Source organism: Strix aluco, chromosome 2, assembly GCF_031877795.1.
Source record: "Strix aluco isolate bStrAlu1 chromosome 2, bStrAlu1.hap1, whole genome shotgun sequence".
In the NCBI taxonomy this organism is placed as follows: Eukaryota; Metazoa; Chordata; class Aves; order Strigiformes; family Strigidae; genus Strix; species Strix aluco.
Window position 1 is genome coordinate 128,174,189 of NC_133932.1, and position 21,549 is coordinate 128,195,737.

Below are 21,549 nucleotides of genomic sequence, written 5' to 3' on the forward strand. Positions count from 1 at the left end.
ATTTCTGATGTTACTATCTTTTGTTTCTGTGCAAATGAGACAATCGTTTACTACATACACAGAAATTTTTAAAATTAAACTCGCATGATAAGACATTTAGGAACATTCATAGTTTTCCAATTACAGTCTTTTCATGTAGTCAGTTTTTTGAAGTGACATGCACAACCCACATTCTCACAAAAAGTTAAAAACCGGTCAGAGGCTGAGCATCCCCCTCGCCCCCCCCCACCCCAGCAGCTGCACCAGCCCCAGTCCGAGGCGCCCGCCGGCTCCGGGTGACTCCAGGCGCCGTCGGGCACAGCCCTCCAACGGGGCTGCCGCGCTCGGCCGAGCTGGGCCGGCCCCCTCAGCACCCCCGCGCCCAGCCGCCGGCCCGGCAGAGCCCTGGGGCAACCACCTCCTTCTGCTGCAGCTGAAGGGCTTCCCAGGGGTATCCCAGTCCGGCGCCAGCCCTGCCGCGGGCGGCGAGGCCGCATAACCGCGCGGGCTCTGCCCCACGCCATCGCTCCCCTCCGCCCCACTGCGCACGCGCACCGCCACACGCTCGCTTCCCACCGCCTTGCCGTGCGCATGCGCACCGCCGCGTCCTGCCGCCCGGCACCGTCCTCTGCTTCCTCCTCCTCCTCCTCCTCCTCCTCCTCCTCCTGTCTCTCCGGCAACAGCTCCGGCGCCGGGCTGCGGCGCCTGCGCTCCCCGTCCCCCGAAGCTTCGTGAAGATTCCGGCCGGCTCTTTCCGCTGAGGGAGCTGCCCCCCTCCCCCCCCCCCACCGGCCGGCTTCCGGCTGCCGCTTCCCGCTCCACCGGACTCCGCTCTCCCGAGCGGTGGGGCAGGAGGCGCCGCCGGCCGCTCTGCCGCCATGTCGTTGCTCTGCTACAACCGGGGCTGCGGCCAGCGCTTCGACCCCGAAACCAACACGGAGGGTGAGAGCGGCGGGGAAGCGCGGCAGAGAGGGCAGGGGGGCGCGGGATGCCTCCCTCATTGCGCCCCCCAGCAGCTCTCGGTTTGGGGGGTGTGAGGAAAGGCCTCTCGGAGGGTGGTGAGGGGTCTGAGGAGCGGTCTGAGGCGCCCGGCGCGCCCGCCACGCTCTGTGCCCTCCCCGGTTGCTGGAGCCGCGGCGCGGAGCTGTCACACGGGCCTTGGGGCCGGTCAGCACTGAGGGCAGGGAAAGCCCTGGCCCGCGGCGGTGGGTGCGCGTCCCTCCCGCCTCCGCCTGTCTGTCCTGCGCCGTGCTGGCCCGGGCTCGCTTCTCCCCGGGGAGAGTCGTGTTTTCACAGGGTGCTTTCTGCCGCTGTAGGGCGGGGGGCGGCCCGGCGTGGTGAAGCGATGCTGCGGGTTCGTGGCAGCTGGACAGCGAAACCTGCCCCGGCTGGAACTTGTCCCTTTAATGCGGAAGCGAGGGGCTGGCGGTGAGCCTGGCTCTTAAGGTCTTTTGGAAATAACAAAACTGTTCGCAGCAGAATGAGGGAAAAGAGGCAACAAGAAGCAGTTCTGTGCATTACTGTCCTATGTTCTAAAGGTAGAAACTGCAGGCCTTGAGCAACAGATGTTTTTCTTTTGAGGGCCTCTGTGGGTGTTGCATACACAGCAGTTATCAGCTACTTCTTTTTTAAATTGTAGTGTGTAGACTTGCAGCAGGTAATTAAATGTATCTTATGATACATGTATGTCTGCTTTGCCAAGTTCTGTGAGCTTTTGCAGTACTTCCCCTATGTATACTGGGAATCCAGTGCCTGGTGAAACATCTTTAAAGTGCTATCGGTTTGGGTTTCATAATTCCACAGAGGCTGCAGAAGGGTGATCTGAGTTTTCAGTAGGCTTGCCTTCAACTGGTTTGTAAAGTAACTCCGTTGGCTGAATTTCTAGAATGGCCTCTTGGCATTAGCTTAAGTTTTAGTGACCCACAAGATTAGGAGTAGGCTAACGTGTTCTAGCATGTGCATATTCTGTGATTAAGAACCCTGGCATAAGTGTGTTTATTTTTCTGAGCAAAGTATTTCCAAAGAGAGGGGTGGCATTTTGCTAAGACTTGCTAATGTTAGTAACAGCAAAAGCAGGCACAGTTGTGGAATGCTTCCATTTAGTGATCTCTTCCACCAGCATCCCCTGTGCCACTTTGCCCCAAAAGACAAAGCAGATAGGGGGTTTTATACGAAAAACTTGCACTGGGGCTTCATGACCTGAACTCGTCATTAAAATAAAAAGTTCTTTACCATGTGTTCCTATGTTTATGATCAAGTTGTAGTAGACTCGATCTGGTTGGCATGGCCCTGTGCTGTGTAGTGCTTGGATTGGGGAAAACAATTTATTGAGATGAAGTTTGTTTCGGTAAGTGACTGGAACACTTACTGGAATCACTGTGTCCTAGACTGAGCAGTTCTAAAGGTAAACACAGTTATTCACAGACCACTTCAGAAAACCAAGTTTCATGTTTTCTCTGGAACTAGAGTGATTCACCAAGGTCAATGGGATGATTACTACTTTGGCATCTAAATCCACATTTAGCAGTGTATGGCTGTCAAGTTCAAACATTTGGTTGTGTTTCAGAACTGTGTTTGGATTTACCTCTAAAATATTGTGGGGATTAAAGCTAGTACATGTGTTAAACACCAAAATACTTATCCCTTTAACAAGTTTTGCGTTGACATAATCTAATAGTTAAGCTTAGAATAAATATAGTATTAGGAATTTTTCGTAAATGAAAATAGGTAGAAAATAAGGCCTTCTGCCTCCAAAGTGGTTTTGGATCTTTCAGGTTTTTTGTCTACATTCAGCCTGCAGTATATTCCCACAGTGATGATTGATGTAAGAGGCCATTAATCTTCTCTTCAGAATCTGATGGCTGAAATAATATATGCATGTATTTTCTGTAGAAACCCTCATTGTTTCCAAAAAATGAGCAAGTGGCAACTGGCTGACATGAAGGACTGTATGCCTCTTAAAGAGAGGCAGAAAAAACAGCCTGAGAGAAAGCATTAAAGGTATGTCTACACAGTTGTGACTGAGTGCACAGTTATTAATTCATCCGTGGCATGCCTGCCAAGGTAGAAATTTCACATGTGTTTTAGATATGTTAACTACTAGTTAATTCATACTGTTAAAGACGTGTACAGCATCTGATGCAGAAGGTAGAACTTAACTTCAAAAGTGGTAGTAGGGTTTTAATTTTTTTTTTTTTTTTTTAACCTATGAATGACCATGGTAACATTTCTAATCCATTTCAAGGCCAGGTCAAATTTTGTCACTAAAACAGTGGTATGAGGTAATAAGTGCACACTTTGGCATAGGTTTGAAAGCTGTGCTGCTTAATGACAGTTGAAAAGATGGTGTGCAAAAACAGACTGAAATTGTGTATGTAATGTGTTTGCCTTGATTTTTTCACTGTACGGCAATGGGGTTTTTTTGATTTAGGCTATAATTTGGATCTTTCTTAATGCAATTTAATTTGGTCCAATGCCAGAACAGAAGCACATACTCTTTTGTGTTTGTTTATACCCTTTTTCCTTAGATCAAACTTAATGATGTTTCACCCACAGGATAAATCTGGTCACAGAGCTGTTGAAAACTTACTTTATGTATTTCTGAGGTGGCCTGAGAGAGGCATGTAGTTGCGAGAAATGATAGCTTAGATTTTTGGAGTCTGTCTGCCCAGAGTGTTTTCTTTAACCTTATTTGGTCCCCACAGTTCAAACTCTGTTCCTGTAAAGTGCACCCCCTGATCCTCTGTCTTCCCCACAGCTTTCTGTTTCTCAGGCTGAGCCTTTCTTTTCTCTGTGGACTATTTATAAGCTCTTGCCATACCATGTTTGTCCTGTTTTCTGTGTTTATTTCCAACACTGTGAGAAATTCAGTGGAATTAGCATTCTAGCTTCAGCAACCACTTGAAGGCATCAGCTTCCTCAAGGTGCTGAATGAAGTTCATCAGGTTTAATGACCTTCTATTGCTTTGAGGCTGTAAAGCATAGCTTGTGAGGTATTGGAGTGTTTCCATGGGAGGATAGCAGGTTGGTTTACAAGTTGTATGTAGACAGGTACCTCATTTTATCCTCAAGAATTCAGCAGGATTTCATTGTAAATACCTCTAAGTTTGCGTGAGCTGTACCATTTTCTGCTTTGACATTTAACAAAAAGACTAATTTTAAAGTGCTTCAATGAATAAGCAAGGATGTAGCAGTAAGGTAACAGCAGACAGCAGTGTGTGCATTGTGAGAGTGGGATTGGTTTGGGTATGAAATTAACATTTAAAAAAAAAAAAAACCCTGAAAATTTGTGATACTTGCATTTCCAAAAACTATCTGAGTCTGAAAGAAAATGGCTTCCTTTGAAAAACCTTATGTTTGTCCTGGTTAAGGAAAATTATTAACAGCAGTAGAGAGGTAACTTGATTTTTTTTCAGTGAAGAATTTAGAATATGAATCTGAACTCAGAAAAATCAGAAATAGAACATGCTTTTAACTGCTCAGGTGACTATCAGTGTATCCTAAATTCTTGTTTTTCCCCACCTAGTCTGAGATGGGATACTTTTATGGATGTAAACTCTACTCAGAGTTGTTGGACTCAGTATGAGTGAAAACGAGTGGATGTTTTACTGTCCTGCGGTACGCAGAATGGTCACACTGCTTAGTGGGTGAGTCCCACTGCCTCTGCTTGAGGCATTGCAGAGCTCCATGTCTCAGCATCTTCCTTTGTGGAACATGAATGGCCCTCATGAGATAGCAGCAAAGTGGGCTGTCATTTGCTCCATGATGCACCTCCTGCAGAGACAGCTTCCGGGAGCAAGGAAATAGGACTGGCCTTGGCCAGATGGACTAATGGACACATGTCGGTGTCTGACTTGTGAGCTGGAGGATAGCCACCCCTGAGTTAATTGATCATAAGATGGGTTTGTCTCTAAAAATGTTGCACTGATTAACAGCACCTCATTTAAACCAATATGCTTGTGAGGGATTAGAAATATTCATTTAAGTCTTCTGATTCAGAAATAATCTTTGCTACAAACAGCTTAGTTTTACTACCATGATGCTTCTGATGACATACTTTCATACTTCTGGAAAAGAATAACCTCTGCTTTTATTTGATTTAGCAGTTAAGTCCTGGGCGCTTTATACAAAATAACCACATTTTTTAAAATTTTCCTGTAAAGTTTACAAGCATTAGCTTTTCATCCTGAAGCTGAAGAAATTGGTAGAAGTTCATGGATATGTTTCTAAGTCCTGCTGAAGGACTAATGTCCCAAAATATGTGCCTTATGTCTGTATTAGTGCCTTAGACTTAGGCACTGAATATAAAATTAAAGAAAATGATACTAAGCAAGGTTTCTTAAAAATCTACATATTTATAAAAAATGAAGACAACAAAGTCTGTGGGGTTTTTATGCCTCTTTAATATCTGTAGGCAGATTACTAATAAAACTATCAGTTTTCTCTTTTGCTTCCTATTATGTGCATTGTGATATTTTTCACTCATGTTGTATGGAGGCTTATTACAAAAATCATTACTGTTTATGTCACTCTTAATTTTAGCTGTTTCTAACAACAACAAAGATTTTGATTTAAAGGCTAAAAGATAGCTACTGTTTCCCATTGGTTCTAGAGTCAGGTCATTAAAATATTATCCATACAGTATATGTCAAAGGGAAGTTATATAATGAGAGCAATTGTATTGCACTTAACATCTGTATTTTTTCAAGTAAAAAAGGAACAGTTGCTACATAAAAAGCTTTAATGCTGATAATCTATGAATATAAACAGTTCTGTTAATGAAAGTTGTGTTTCACTGTAGTATTTGTACAGAACCTATTAATAATTAATAGTATCGACATGTCTGAATTGTATATGTGGAAGATCAGCCTTTGTGTTCAAGTCCTTAAGTGACCAAGCATGCTACAAACATTGAAAAAAGAACAGCTAATTACCATGGATAAAATAATGAACTCGTGATTTGTGTTAGGAGAGTTTTTTAACAGAGTACTTCTAGATAGAAAACATTGATCAGGTGCAAATAGATGTATCTGATGCTGTAAATGGGCATTTTACGTCTGTCAGATGGCTGCAGAGCCACCTTCTTACTTCTGCTGAATTACCAGTAAGGACTGATTATTGATGAAGGCAAGGGACAGTCCGTAGAAAGTTTGCTTGCTCCATATGGAAGTAGAAGTTTGCCTTAGATGCCTGCTTTCTGGTTTATGTTGTATAATACAGAAGAAAAAATGTTGATTATTTAGGTTTAATATATGGACTCAGAAAGCTTGTTCTGTGGAGTCTGTATTTTCCTTCATAATTATGTGCACCTGGGGAAGTGGAACAGCTCATGGCATACATGAATTGCAGGCCTGAAATTTTTCCTGGGTTTGTGATCAGATGAATAAGGATTTTTGGTATGCCTGAATATTAATAATAGTAATTTTCTTCTAGATTCATGCACATATCATCCAGGTGTGCCAGTCTTTCATGATGCTCTCAAAGTAAGTATGCACCTATCTTTTTAACTCTTATCTTTTTTCCATATATGTAAAACAGTATGCTTGTTCTCCTTTTTAATTCCAAGTCTTTCAGTGTTGTAGAAACTGATGTTCAACCTATCATGTTTGAGCAAACCCATGAAATCAGAAAAGCGCATTTAACTCAAAGCTGAAGAGGAAATTAAAAACTGTACTCATGGTCTAAATGCCATGCAAGTCTGTATGACACGTGTTTCCTATTGATGGACATTAGGTGTCTCAACAGTTTAATTGGATCCTCTGAATAGGTCTTTGGAGGCATTGAGAGGTGTCATACTCTTTCAGTTAATTAGCCTGCTTGGAATTCAAACCAGCTGCTCGTGGTTTTATGTGGCTAGAGCACTGATGTGTATGTGACATTTGCCTACTGTAAAAAATAATTGTGTTCTGTTAATAGGCCAAATGCAAATGTTGGTTAAGTTGGGACTGGCCACCCATGCCTCTGATGCAGCTGTCCAGGATTCTTGGGCTACATCTTCAGTAGTGAGTTAAATATACTTGTGACTGGTCTCCAGGGCTTAGGTCAACTGCATAGCCCATGTTTGTTGTATTAAACTGTTTTCCTACTACAAGATCTACTGGATGAATCTGAAGTGCCTAAAGGGAATTATTTGAGACACAGCTGCCAAAACAATACTGGAAATCATTCTAACAATTTAATTGTGTCTTGTCAGAAATCTGGTGTCCAGAAATGGAGCCTGGCTCTGTTCGCTGTATTAATACAGATGTAGCCTATGTGACCTTTCTTAGGACACCAAACTGCTATTTAACCGAGCTCTGGGGCAAGCATTTTTTCTTGGCGTTTAGGAACTGCTTCCACTGGCAGTGCACCTCATCCCTGACCCATAATCTAGTGTCCTTTGGGCTCACGGAAGCTGGTGTGCATGTGTTGGGTAGCGTGTTTTCTGTGAGCGATTGCTGGTGTTGCAGTACATGACTCCAGAATCGGCCATCATGTGCCACTGGCAAATTGGGACAGATGCTGTTAGATCAAATACGATACAGTTACTTAGACTACGACAATTTGTTGTGTACAAAATTATAGTTGTACTCATAACACGGTACATAAAACTTCTACCTTTGTACAGTTACCTTAAAAACTTGTGTTTACTCCCTCTTCCTTTTATATACACACAGTTTTTAAAACAAGTACTACTTTCCCCCCCTCTCCTTATCCTCTCTCTTGGCCTAATTAAAAATTTATCATAATATTGTACGAGCAGTTTTCTTCCTGCTGTACTGTAAGTGGGCAGAGTGAACCTTTTGTCTCCTTGACTGTGGAAATAGTTAATATTTTGAGGATATTTTAGAACCACCTACCTAAACCCTTCACTACTTAAACTCTCAAAGCGGTGGTGCATTTATTAGTCAAACTGTTGCCTTTATTAAGGTTCTCTGAGTTCTGATACATTATTCACAGTGGCAAGATAATTTCCTCTAAAATTGGATTTCTGGTTTATATAATAAAAAGTGCTCTTGATGGATGTGGTTGGATAGATGGCTATGCAATGCAGATATCCAGCTTTATGGTGGGAAATAATCAGTTGAAAGACTTGACCTAGTGCTCAAGGAAAGAAAAAATCCTCATCATTTTAGGAAGGGGGCCTGTAAATTCTGCCACAGGTGAGCGTGGTCTCAGGTATAGTATTTGTTTGTTTTGTTTACGTGTTACTTTATGAAATAAAGTAGCATTTCTGTTTTCTGTTGTACAGAGTTGGCATCTAACTTGTCATGGAAATATTGCCTAACGTTTGCCAAACTTTCTGATTAAGACAGCATGAGTGAACTAGAAATGGCAGCTGTAAAAGGTTTCTCTGGCTTTTAAAAATGCAGATGATGATAATATTTTCCAAAGAAGGGAAGAAAATAATCTCTAATCATCATGTGTTGCATCTTGTAAAGGAATATAATTAGGCTTTTACTTTTTGAAAGCTGTTGCCAAGTAAGGTAGTCATGCTTGGTTTTTTTATTCCAAAATGTTTATAGGGTTGGTCGTGTTGTAAGAGAAGAACAACAGACTTTTCTGACTTCTTAAGCATTGTGGTATGTACTTATGATTATTTACAATTTTTATACTTATCAAAGGGCAGTGATAAATATTAAATGGTACATGTACTTACATGTTTAAAATGTGCTTCTTTGTGTTAAAACTGTTTTAAATCCTGCATGCACTGTTTTTCCTGATATATAGTTGAACTTGGGTCTCATTTGCAAGCTTTAATTGTTATAATTAGTTCTATCAAAACCTATTTAGACACTTGTTAACAATGAAGGAAGGTCAATATTTTTTGTTATTTTGCTTGATTATGGAAAGTATGCATTTTTTCTTTAACTTCTGTCCAGATGAAGATATTTTCCACGTTACTTGCAGGATTTCCTTTGTAGTCAGCGTGGGCTAAAGGAGAAGATGGGGCTGAAGAAATAAATCAAGAAAACTTGTTGCAGTTTTTGATGATATTTATTTGTGCACATAAGCTATGCTGCATATGCATAAATGTATGCTTTCCACAATAGGGCTGTACAAAGGGTCTCCATAACAGTGAGAAACCTCCTGAGCCTGTTAAACCAGAAGTCAAAACTACCTCTGAACGAAAGGAGCTAGCAGAACTGAAACCCAAATTTCAAGAACACATCATTCAGGCACCAAAACCATTGGAAACAATTAAAAGGCCAAGGTACAGTATATGAAACTAAATTTTTCCAAATTTGTGGTCAGTCAGCCAAGTTAAAGCTCATTTGGTTATTCAGTGCTACACATTTCCTATCGTGTAAAAATTCTGAGATTAACTTTAAAAGAGCTTGTGATTGGTAGCAGTGATGATGTGATCTTCAGCTTCAAAATGAGATAAAAGGGCTCTGGTTAGGACAAGGTAGTACTGGATCTCTCAGCATTTAACTTCACTGGAAACAAAAATTGCAGTCTAAAGCCTCGTAGCTTAGAATGCCGCTAGCTATTGTGTTTTAAACAGTCATAAAATGTAATTTTAGGGTGCTTGTATGTAGATTCCTTAATCTCTCCGATTTATTTTTATTGTTGAAGAGTATTTAAGATTTCCTGTTGAAAGCCAACACTTCATTCTAAATTTCTAGTCTGTTTTTCCATAAACAGTAAGAATTGGCATTTCCTAATCTAGTTTGTTTACTGTTGTAAGGGAGGTTGGAAAGGAAGAGCCTTATAGCAAGATTAAAAGTTACTACTTTGTTGTCTTTTGTAAATTATTTTTCACGAAGCTGACATGAATACATGGACATTTTTTTAGCCCAGATGAGCCAATGACAAATTTGCAGCTGAAAGTGTCAGCTTCCTTGAAGCAAGCACTAGATAAACTGAAACTGTCATCAGAAAATGAAGAGAAAAAAGGTAAGGCTATAGGGAGGTTAAGTAGGTACATGATGCTAATTGTCACACAAATAAATAAAATGCTATTTTTTGTTGTTGTTTCTGAAGTGATTGTTTCATGCAATTATGTTCTTGTTCTTAATAATCTGGGAAGTACTTTCCAGTCTAGGCAATGATAATCAAAGTTGAAATGTGAACAATGTGGAGACTTGGGTCTTACTAGCAGTATGTTGCAATTAAAATTATTTGAACTGCCTGTTTTGTAAGATTTCCTGGTTAGAATGGGCATGATAGGAACATCCATTTCTGAATATATGTCTGAAAGAGCTCCCAAGAAGTGAACTCTACTCCTATGTTACTGCAAACACTGTGTCTTATAAAGCCTTTCGTAAACCGGTGAAATTTCTCTGAATACTAGTTGGTTCCCCCTCATCTGTTTTTCCTTTTTTTTTTATTTCCCACAGTTTATTTGGAATTTGGTTCCAGAACAACACTGCTCCTTAAGGAACACTTTTTATGGCTATTTTATACTCTTCCGTTCTTGTGCCAAAACTTATTTAAAATTTAGCTCTTCTTTCTACTTGGTATCCAAATTCTTTCCTTCTGTGTATCTATAGACAGCAGTTGGAGCTTTTACGTTCTTAGTTTTACAAAACCAAACAAGATGTTGTAATAATCCTCTTCATCATTTTTTTTTTTTTCTGCCACACTTAAAACAGTGTAAAGGTATAGAACCTAGAATCTGATGCATGGGTAATACAGCTTTTGGAATGTTTGCATAATTTCTGTTTCTTTGTACCTTTCTGGCAGACTTCAGTGCCAGGCAGAAAATTTTTCTGATCTACTCCTTAGCTTGTTTTAATTCTTAATAAAAGCAAAATATTTAGTACATTATACAATTCAGTTGCTATTTTCTATATGATTCTGTTTACAGAGGAAGACAGTGATGAAATCAAGATTGGGACGGCATGTAAGAATGCAGGCTGTTCAAAAGTAAGTGGTTCAGTTCCACTCTTAAACCCAGCTGCTAAACTATTAAGTGTGCTGTTTTGTTTTCCTTTCATGTGTGTTTTTCTGTTTGCTGCAAATTGATTTGGAAATGGCACAAAGTCCATCAGGCTTAACGAATGCACATTTGGTAACACACTTTAAGTATGGACAAATGTGGGCTATTTTGTACTGTGCATGCAGCAAGTCTAAGATTACTTTTTTTAAGCCTGTCCAGAACTTCTAATTAGTAGGTTTGCCATACCCATGATACTGACGTGTTTTAACTCAAAATGTTAAATATAATATTGGTGAGAGGTGGCTTACTGATGATGCTTGAGTTGCTCTTGATAATCTGTGTATAGGTCAGAAGCATCTGCAGATATTATCAATTAATGCTTCCTGCCAGAAGAATCCACAAAAAAATCTTCTAACACTTCTAGCACCAGAATTAGTCTTCACAATACATAGTCATTTAAACTGAAAATTTTTTACACTGACACTCTTGTGTTGCACAGAATGGGACAGCAGAATTTAAATGGGTATTTCACTGGACATCTGACAGATTTTGCATGAAGCTCTGGTGGCAGGAGAACTTACAGCAGTCTCTTGTTTGTGTTCGGAAGAACTGATCTGATATTCAATGACAGAGTTGTATATTGTTCAATTCCTTTTGAGAATCTGTGTTTTATGAATGACAAATTTAATTTATTTTCCAGTTAAGTACTTGCTTTCTCTGAATATTCAGAGTATTTTTAAGGATAGATACTGCTGAGGATCTTAAGTGTCCTTTATGAGCATAGATGATGTCACCATTGATGTATGCCATTGAACCAATACGAAGTATAGCTTGGTAGGAGTGCCAGGGAACCTTCTGGGAATGAAGGTTGAATGGTTAATTTGAAAAGCTAGGGCAAGCCATTAGATCTAATTATTTACTCAGAAGCTTTGTAGGACTTTGTTCAATATTTGTGTTGTGGGTTGTGTTTTGTTTTGTTTTTTTCCTTTGGTCCACATCCTGTAACAGTAAATACACTTTAAATGCTTTGTTTTACTAGACCTACGAAGGACCACAGAGCACAGAAGATATATGTATATACCATTCTGGTGTACCTATATTCCATGAAGGGTTAGTATTCAGTTAACTTCAATTTTTTTAATTAGTCTATCATGAGTTCATCCTTTCTTCAGAGATGTTGCCTTGTTTTCATTCTGTATTTCTTCTTCAATCAAAAAATGGCAATGCTTGAAGAGAGAATACTAAATGAACAGTAATATTGTATAAAGGAAAAATTCTCAAGTATTCACAGTAAATACTGTCCTAAATACTGTTTGTTAATTACTTTGCAAACTTTCAAGGATGAAGTATTGGAGCTGTTGTAAAAGGAAAACATCTGACTTCAATACGTTTTTAGCTCAAGAAGGCTGCACAACAGGAACACACGTATGGACTAAAAAGGATGCGGTAAGTAGCATTAATGTTGCATTCTGTAGCTGGTCATTTTGAGTACTGAAATGTAGTTAGTAGCTTGATTGAGTTACTACTGTAGTTGAGCTGTTACGGATCACTACCTCTGAAATAATATGGAGGATATTATGCACAGAATGACAACAGAGAAATGGAGTTTGAAGTAATCTGTGGTAGAAGTGTACTTCTAATGGAGTACAAACTTTCTTTTTAGTGATATGTATAGTATTATTTTATAGTAAAAGTGATTTGGGCAAATTCAGAAAAATAAACCACAGCAGCCTTTTCTGCTTTGTTAGTTAAGAAAGTCTATACTATTCCATATAGAATATATTCTCTATATATATTACTTTAAGATTATTAGAAGTCTTTCCTCTCCCACAGACCATGAAGAGAGCAGCCATATACATTCTGTAGTAAAATAACTGTACTCACAGTTTAATTCAGAGTAGTTGAGTTGTTTAGGTAGTGATGTGTGGTGGTTTAGGCCCTGCCGGGACCCGAGACCACAATGCCGCTGCCTCTCCTCCCACCCTTGGACCGGACGGGGCAGGGAGTGAAATACAAACCCCGGGGTTGAGATAAGGAAAAATGTAATACAACAGTGTAACAGCAACAAACCAAACAACAATAACAGTAATAACAATGAACAGAACAAGAGATATACCGCACGGATACAGCAGTGAGGGTACCTAACTAAACTGAACAAAAGCCGATGGACCTGACATCAGCATGGTATCGAATAACCCGGCTAGAGCTCCCTCCCCACTGCTGGGGAAACTTAACCCTATCCTAACTGAACCAGGCCATGATGGCAGGGCAGATAAGGTTGATGAGGTTCCATGGGTGGGGGTGCGGGGATGGAAGAGTCTCTTTCTGTCTAATTTGGATTCTGTTTACATGTCTGAATCTAATTGAGTGTTTTGGTTTGGCTACCAGTATAACAAATACAGAGAGAGCATATGTTTAGTTTGTAGGTATTTCATTGCAATGTTGGTAGCAAACTGAGGAATGACAAGGTGAAAAATATTACCATTTAAGGTTTAAAAAGATTCTTGGAGAACGTTATAAAACGTAATAATGGAAATGAACACTTCAAAAATATTAGTGGTCACATGTTGGGTGCAGATGAACACAAAATTCTTGCTATGAATATATTGTCTATTGCTGAGGCAAAATGGGTTTGATGCTGCAAACATCAGTAACATTTAACAGAAGAAAATAAAGATGTATTACAGAAAGTGTAGTTCTGTTACCTCATTCTACAATTACTTCACAAGTCCTTTACTTCCTTTAAGTCATGGAATTTCTGCTTGCTTTGAGGATTTATGTTTGTGTTCAAGAATTATTTTCAAATACAGAAAGGAGGTATTAGAAAAAAAAATAGCTGAAGTTGTGAGACTAAAGCAGGAGAGTATTCTTGTAAAGAATTTACCCAGATGTTAAGAAACTACGTGTACATTAAATGTGTGTATATTGAGATAACAGGCTTCTAGCTAACTGGGGGCTTTTGGCTTTACCTTTTTGCTGTTAATTTGGGCTTTTTTCCACCATTTATTTTTCCTACATCAGAGAACAGAGGGTAATATTCAATAATTTTTTGCAGTACTATGGAAGTTTCTTGGTGTTACGGCTTTTTTTCTTCGTTCAGTTTCTTTCTACAACCTGCTGGATAACCATAGTCTTGGAAGGGGAGTTAATTCAACAAGTAACTCTTTTTTTTTTGGATGGTTGGGGTTTTTTTAGGGTTTTTCAGTGTGGTTTTTTTCCTATCACAATGTCCTGGTTTCTTACTGTAGTTTCTGTCATAAGCATTGGTTTTCTCACTTGTAATGTCTGTCAGGGACCAGTGGCTGAAATATTTACAGTAGAGATGTAAGGGGAGTCTTGCAATCTCCTGTGAACATGAAATGTAGTTTTTCATTAGCTACGCTTATTGCCTGTTAAAATAGTCCTGGGCTTTTATCCTGATTAATCTTGTAAAAATACTCCTGAATGCAATTTTAAGTCTCTTTTTCTGTACCTTTTTCCTTATATAGGGTAAGAAAGTAGTTCCATGCAGGCATGATTGGCACCAGACTGGAGGAGAAGTAACTATTTCTGTATATGCTAAGAACTCTGTTCCTGATCTGAGCTATGTAGAAGCAAATAGCACAATGGTGAGTATCTACATTAAGATGTAATTCTTTTTTTTTTTTTTTTTTAATTCTTACAACAGCAAGAAGTTAGAAAAATCTGGCTTCTACTTTATTTAAAACTCAGAGGTAGCCTAAGAATCTTTTTTGAGTGTCGGCTCTGTCTTGGCATTTGTGTTTGTTCAAGTATGTATAGCTTCTTTTTTTCCCTTCTGTTTGGACATCTGTGCTTTAATGTGTTGGGTTTTTTTTAAAGCTGTAATATAATATTTTTAAAATCTTTAATTTGACTTCTGCAATTAAAATCCAAATGTGATGGATTTGCATCACCATATGTGTAAATAATTACAGGTCATAATTTATTTGGCTTAATGTAATTTAATATTGTTCTTCATGGCATGCAGTTTCACAGCTACTAATATTAAACAAGTGTTAAAATGCTTCTGATTTCTTAATCACGCATTTGGAGAAAACGATACAGCTTCCAGGATATATATATGGCCACTACTGACTATGATATTGTATCAGAATTTATTAAAATAGATTTTCACTTCTGTGTCTGAGGGACAATTTGATCACTTTGCTCTTGTAGGATCTGAGTTCTAATGTGATATATTTTGCTTAAACATACTTGAGGTGTCAAATGTATTATTAGCCTGACAAAATTTTCTGTTGTTTTTCCTGTTAAGTTAAATATCCATATTGTATTTGAAGGAGAAAAGGAATTTCATCGCAGTGTGAAATTATGGGGAGTAAGTATAATTATTCTATTTAAAAAAAAAAACACAAAACAAACAAAATACAAACCCTCAGCTTCCTCTCTTTCAAAACAGTTTGTTTTTCCTCGTTACTTTGCATATTGAGAGACATTCAGTTGCATGTCATTCAGTAATTGCATTTAAATATGAATCTAATGCCCCAAGTGATCAGGTATGACATCTCAGTTGAGACTGCTCTGAGCAGGTCACCTCCTGAGGTCCTTTCTGGTCCCAACACCATGAAAGTGGTATTGCAGAAAACCCTTGACACCATGTAGCTCTATGCTTATGTGTATGTTAGACCAATGTATATATTATATATGCATAGGCATATGTTCATAGCTTGGGAATGGGAACAGAGGAAACTCCATCTACCTAAACATCTACTGAAATATAGCGATAAGGTACTCTTTCTAACTTAATGCCCAAACATCTGGCAGTCTTTTTTCTTAAATAGAAGTGTGAAATATGCTTTCTGTTCTAGGTAATCGATGTAAAGAGGAGTTATGTGAACATGACGGCTACAAAGATTGAGCTTACTATGAGAAAAGCAGAGCCCCTATTATGGGCAAGTCTTGAATTACCGGTATCCAACACACAACAGAAAAAAGAGAATTCAGATCAATAATGATTCCAAGAGACAAGTTATTTCCCATTATGAATTGGTGACTTGCTACTGTAATCAAATATTTAACTTCTATATAGATTCTTTTTTTTTATGCTAGTTCACGTGTTCCATTCTACAAAGAAATCTGACGCACAGTAAATGGGGGTGTAAACCTGAAGAGTAATAGCTATTTCTGCTCTTGCTCCCATGAGTATATTTATTCTAGTTGGAGAGTCTCCGTGGGGATTTAGAGTAAAAGAGCTATTGCCCTGTGCTTACAACCTTACCTGTCATGCATTGACTATCCAAATAGATGTGTTCTCAGTCCACTGTGTGTGTTAATTTTTCAACTGTTTGGTTTAGACTGGATCTACTGGGTAGCACATGCTAAAAATTCAGCACTGTTCATTTATGAAGCATACAGTAATACAGATACAAAAATCTGAGTTTATGAAGTGATTTAGCACACAATGCTACATCTAGAATAAAAAGGTACATAAATACGAGTATGAAAGAACACTTGTAGACTTGCACTTTTGCCTTATGAAACTAAGGTTCATTTCCATACCTGTTGGATGTGGAGGGATGAAATAAATGGTATTTTGCTAAGGATTTCAGTACTTGCTGACTCTTGCCACCTTTCATGTATAAAAGCAGGAGAACAGATTAGAATTAAAAGCAAAGTTGGCAAGAGGGGATTTTTTTTTTTTTAACTCCTGTAACTTTAGTATTTGAATTGCTAAGTATAAAAGTGAATGGACAGTGAAATGGCTGAAACTTAGCATCTCAGCTGTGGAAAATACACAAAGAGCAGACTATTGTAAAATTACCAAGGTGCTGTATATATTTGATGGTCTTTAGAATATATATTCTGTCCTATTCTACAACATTCAAAATTATGAGTCGTTTTTCAGAGTAGGTGCATATGTGTAGTAGGAGCAGCCAGTGCACACTGTAGGTGTCTCAGGAAAATTATTTCCATGTAGATATGCATAGCTCTTGTTTCTGAGGATGTTAATCTAAGAACTAAATTTATCTGCAGGACAAATCTTAGGTGAAACAAACAAGAAGTTTTAAAATGTCTGTCTCAAATCATAATTGTACCTTTGAATTAAAACATTTTCAAAATACTATTTCTTTTGAACAGCATAAGCAAAACACTGTAATTGGAAATCAAGACCTTATTTTTGTTTTCAGTTCTCCACCAGTAAAGATTGGTGGCTGAAAACAGGATATTTTTAAAGGTGAGACTTTTATCCAACTCATGATGTTGCTTTCTCTTTCTGCTTGAAATAGTTTCTTAATTTTGGGTTGCAGCTAAAAAACAACCCAATTTTTTCATATATGTCATGCAAAATATACATGATTATTTATTGTGCCAAAACTTATATATGTAAACAAGTAGTCCTGTGGATTGTTGACAGGTGTGGATGCTCATCTGCCCACCTTGGCAGACCTGGAATAACACCAAGAGAAACACAGACCATAGTAAAGGCATTTTGAACTTAAATATGGATTGCTAAGAATCTTACTGTTTTCCAACAGGAATAATTTGACTTGAGCTCAGAGTTCTGTTTCTAGCAGTACTTGAAATCCTACTTCATGCTTTAAAGTAATAGGAAATACATTACCAAAGAAACCATCCCTAAACACTAGGAAAGTAACACCAGTGCTGTATATATGAAATTTGTTTTGGTGCTTCTTTACTTTTTCTCATTGACTTGGGAGGGAGTGTGGTTGTTTACTCACTTGGACCCCTATTAAAAGTTCCAGCTCCAAGTTCTGCCTAAAAGATTCTATTAACCTTTAATAATGCCTCCTATTATTTTTTTTCTTTTTAAGGAAATTTGAAATGTCAGGTGCTGTGAAGTGATAGGGACAAGCTTACAAAAATGTATGCCTGCAAATCACAGATCACAGAATCATCTAGGTTGGAAAGGACCTTGAAGATCATCTAGTCAAACCATTAACCTAACACTGACAGTTCCCAACTACACCATATCCCTAAGCACCATGTCGGCCTGACTCTTAAACACCTCCAGGGATGGGGACTCCACCACCTCCCTGGGCAGCCCATTCCAACGCCTAACAACCCATTCTGTAAAGAAATACTTCCTAATATCCAGTCTAAATGGTCCTCTAAAAATTTAACAGATGTTCCCTGATGTGTTCTGAACCAAGAAGTGGAGCTGTTATTAGTATAATACTGAGAACAGTCACTTCAATGGATGAAAAGTTCTAGATAGCTGTAGCTACTAGCGCGCCATCTGTATTTTTGTATGCAGAACTCTGAACTTGGACAGCTAAATGAGCAGTGTTTAAATGCCAGGATAAAGTTCTTATTTAACAAGCAAATTCAAATGTGTGCCTATCCATATGGATATATAAATACCCTAAATATCTTCTGTTTTCCACATTTTTTAGACATATTTTCAATTTATTTGCATCTTCACATGCAGTAGGTTTACATAATGTAAAATCTATTTTAAAGAACTACAAGCAAAATGAAATTTATTGGGAAAATAGAATTTCTGTTTTTAAGCAAGTCATATTCTTCCTCAGTATACTAAAGGCTAAATGGAGAGAAATGTCACTGGATGGACCTTCTGCTGTTAATGCTGCAGGCTTTGGGACCCTGTAACTATTTGGTTTAGAATCACAGAATTAGAGAATCATTGTTACACTCTTTAAAATTACATTCTTCTGGTAGCTGAGTCAACTTGGCCATAAGCAGAAGAAATGTCCTGTAAACATGGTCCTCAGTTTTGCTTTTGCTTTTCATTCATTCCTCCTACTCTTTTTCCTGTTATTCAAACTTTCAGCACAAAATTTAAAGATCTTCAGGATTTCCATAATGACTTTCCCCATCGGTGGCAATAAAAACACTTTTAAAATTCACCCATTTAAAAAAGTAAGCAAAAAACCCCAACAAACCAGCTTTGATCAGGCAAGAAGGTGTAGGTTTTACAAATAATAGCCTAGTTTTATGTGGCCTGTGATGTTTTTCAAAGTAGAAGGATAAACTTTCAGATGCTATAGACTGCCATAAGTCTCTTGTTTAACTGCATTAATTCTTAGCAGTTTTTATAACCATATGTCTGCATCCATTATCAAGCTGCAAAAGCTGTATCACATACTGAATTTGAGTGTTTTGAGCAGTTGCTAAGAACAGGCTTCAACACACCAATGTATGATCCTGGTATTTCATGAAATGACATCTTGACATGCGTAGTGGTAGCTGACACTTCAGTGGAATATTGGTTAGGCTGTAGCTTTTATTAGTAGGTGTGGAGAGATGGTGAAACCAGCTGTAGTGTACCAAACAGTGACAATGCATTCTCAGCAGCAGCATGTGAAAAATAAGCTAAGTGATTTTTGATCACATAGGCTTTCACCTGTCTAATAATAGTGAAACTAAATTGCAAACAAGTACGTACTGGAATACTTGCTGTTAAATTTACCCTTTTTTTATGATTTAAGAAGTTGTGCTGTATTTAACAAGCTGGTTAACTTGATACAGTCTAGGTTTAATGAGTCTTTAAAAGCTGTAGTGTGTTTCAGTATGGGTTTACATGTTACACATGTAGACAGCACATTACATGTCTCAGAACTGACTGGCCAGGTGCATATAAAACTTTTCCTTCACCATCCCTTTTCAGTATGAAAAGTTGCATGGGTATGCAAGTTTGTGACAGAAATCTTGATCTTTTCCCTCATGTATACGCCCATTTTCCTACTGAGCATTGCACATTATATCTGTAACAACATTTCTTGGAGGAGTGGAAGTTTATTTTTGATGTTAATATACTGTTAAGCACTGGGCTCTTCAGCTACTCTGACTCTTACATTTTACATGGCACTGATGTAACTTAACAAAAAAATCTTCCATTGGATTATCTTCTGGAACATGTACATTATCAAGTCACCATTTCAAGTAGTTTAGGGATTAGTTTTAATAGGACTTTTGCCTTGGAAAAAAAAAGATCTACTTATTCTATGTAATGATGCATTTTTTGCTTGCATTCTTTAAACATGGCATGAGTATTGGTTAAATACTGTACCTGTTAGTCATTGGTCCTTCCCATTGCTACTAAAATTTTTTTTATCTCTGTTCAGGAACAAGATTCTTTTTAAAGTAATGAGTTACGTGTCTGGAACACTGTTTTAAGGTGGTCATAATTTTGCCATTATGAGAGTTTTGAATTACAGTTAAAGGGGGAAGATGTCTTTTTGCATGGTTGTTTGATTCTGCACATTCATAAAACTTATATGCAGAAATTAATCTCATGTCTTCATGTTCTAATTTTTTTCTAAATGTATTCAATAAAATTCTTATTACATGCTGGTTGCATTTGGGATTTTTTTTGACTTCTTTTGTTATGCGAGAGAACTTCCCTTTGGATTTGCAACACAGTTGTTGAAATAAAATCTAAGTAGGCATTTTCCACAGGTCACTCTATATATGAGGGAAACTGTGTGGCAAAGAGGTTTTTCCCCACCCCTTGGTTTCTTTCTTTGCCTGTTGCTTTCTAACACAACAGCCCAGTCCAGATATATAAGTTTTGCAGCAATTTGAGTAAGCATGGCTACTCAGATGGGGGCCTGTCTCATCCAAGGAAATTGTTCTGTCCAAGAATTCTGGGCTGTCACAAACATAATGGAACGGAAATAATTCCAAATACAATGTTTGGGCTGTTTCTAAGAATGCTGAAGATAAGAGCTGCTCCTTTTTTACTGGTTTCTTGGAAAAGGGAAGAAGATACCTGTCAAAACCTCTGGCATTCCCACAATGAAGAGAAAGAATATTCACTTCTTGGGGCCTGAAATTTTCCGTGCTAAGAGAAGCTTTGTGTTTTCTCAAAGTTTGGTTAGGTATTTTAACCTAAGATAATTAAGACACTGTCACAAACATTATAAACTAATCCACAGTTACTATGCCAAATGATTGTTAGTGAAGTAAATTCAGTTTCTCTGAGTTTGTCTGCAAAATGAAGGGTGGGTGTTGGGGAGATAGGATGAGCAAAGGGCACAGTCCTTACGACTTCTCTGCAGGCAGCACAGGTTTCAACCTGTGTTCATAAAGTCATTATTTTTCTGTTCAACTTCTGTACATTTTGTTTTCCTGACACAATGCTGACATGAACAGGAATGAAGACCTATTGTATGTGTGTTACAGATGCTCTCAAATAAAAAAATTAACCACCAAACATAAAAAATTAATTATTAACACAATTAACTAGCTCTCCATAAATTACAGGTTCGAATGTCTGTGAGAGGAGAACAGAACAACTTTCTAGGGTTTAGCGACAACCCAAAACACAGAACAAAGCCCCACTCCCTAGGGTTTAACAGCAACCTAGAACACTCTAACGCTCACCTGACAAGTGAGGGCTCTCAACCTCGAGGACCTGCTCAGGGCAGCATCCTGACCCAAGGCACCTCGAGGAGTTTCCCTGGGCAGCATCCTGACCCCAGGGGAGAGTCCTCAACTGCAGCTGCTGCTCCAGGGGACGAGCCCAAATGGCTCCCCCAGGGGACTCCATTTATACCCAGGCCCAATCTGACCTGTAGTCAGTAGCGGCTCCCATTGGCCAAAGGCCCCAATTACCTCGAGGCCCTGAGAACAAAGGCAGCCAGGAGCTGCTGCACTTCAGCAGCCGAGAAGCTCTGCTTTCATTGGGCGGGTGCACCTGCCACAATCCACCCCGTGACTACAGCCATGATTCGGCTGGTTTCCTTGAATGGTGGTGCAGTCAC

At 38.8% G+C, this 21,549-nt stretch overlaps 1 protein-coding gene across 2 annotated transcripts; it reads left to right on the top strand.

The window, feature by feature from the left end:
• Nucleotides 1–637: 637 nt before the first annotated feature.
• On the top strand, nucleotides 638–20,143 carry CHORDC1 (cysteine and histidine rich domain containing 1). Of its 2 annotated transcripts, XM_074816296.1 has the most exons (12): nucleotides 638–921; nucleotides 1,296–1,407; nucleotides 6,412–6,461; nucleotides 8,484–8,540; nucleotides 9,012–9,172; nucleotides 9,758–9,858; nucleotides 10,772–10,830; nucleotides 11,883–11,953; nucleotides 12,184–12,289; nucleotides 14,332–14,451; nucleotides 15,117–15,179; nucleotides 15,670–20,143. In XM_074816296.1, exons 2-12 carry the CDS (start codon nucleotides 1,386–1,388, stop codon nucleotides 15,811–15,813), a joined length of 954 nt encoding a protein of 317 aa, XP_074672397.1. In that variant the 5' UTR covers nucleotides 638–921; nucleotides 1,296–1,385; the 3' UTR covers nucleotides 15,814–20,143. The 2 variants fall into 2 exon arrangements, with proteins under 2 accessions (XP_074672397.1, XP_074672396.1); XM_074816295.1 differs by lacking the exon at nucleotides 1,296–1,407.
• The last annotated feature ends 1,406 nt before the right edge of the window (nucleotides 20,144–21,549 follow it).

What these genes read in the sequence shown, in the direction of transcription:
- CHORDC1 (XM_074816295.1), top strand. Translation starts at nt 858, where the DNA reads ATGTCGTTGCTCTGCTACAACCGGGGCTGCGGCCAGCGCTTCGACCCC. An exon ending in TCTTTCATGATGCTCTCAAA is followed by an intron (nt 6,462 to 8,483) that starts GTAAGTATGCAC and finishes AAATGTTTATAG; the next exon opens with GGTTGGTCGTGTTGTAAGAG. An exon ending in GAAACAATTAAAAGGCCAAG is followed by an intron (nt 9,173 to 9,757) that starts GTACAGTATATG and finishes ACATTTTTTTAG; the next exon opens with CCCAGATGAGCCAATGACAA.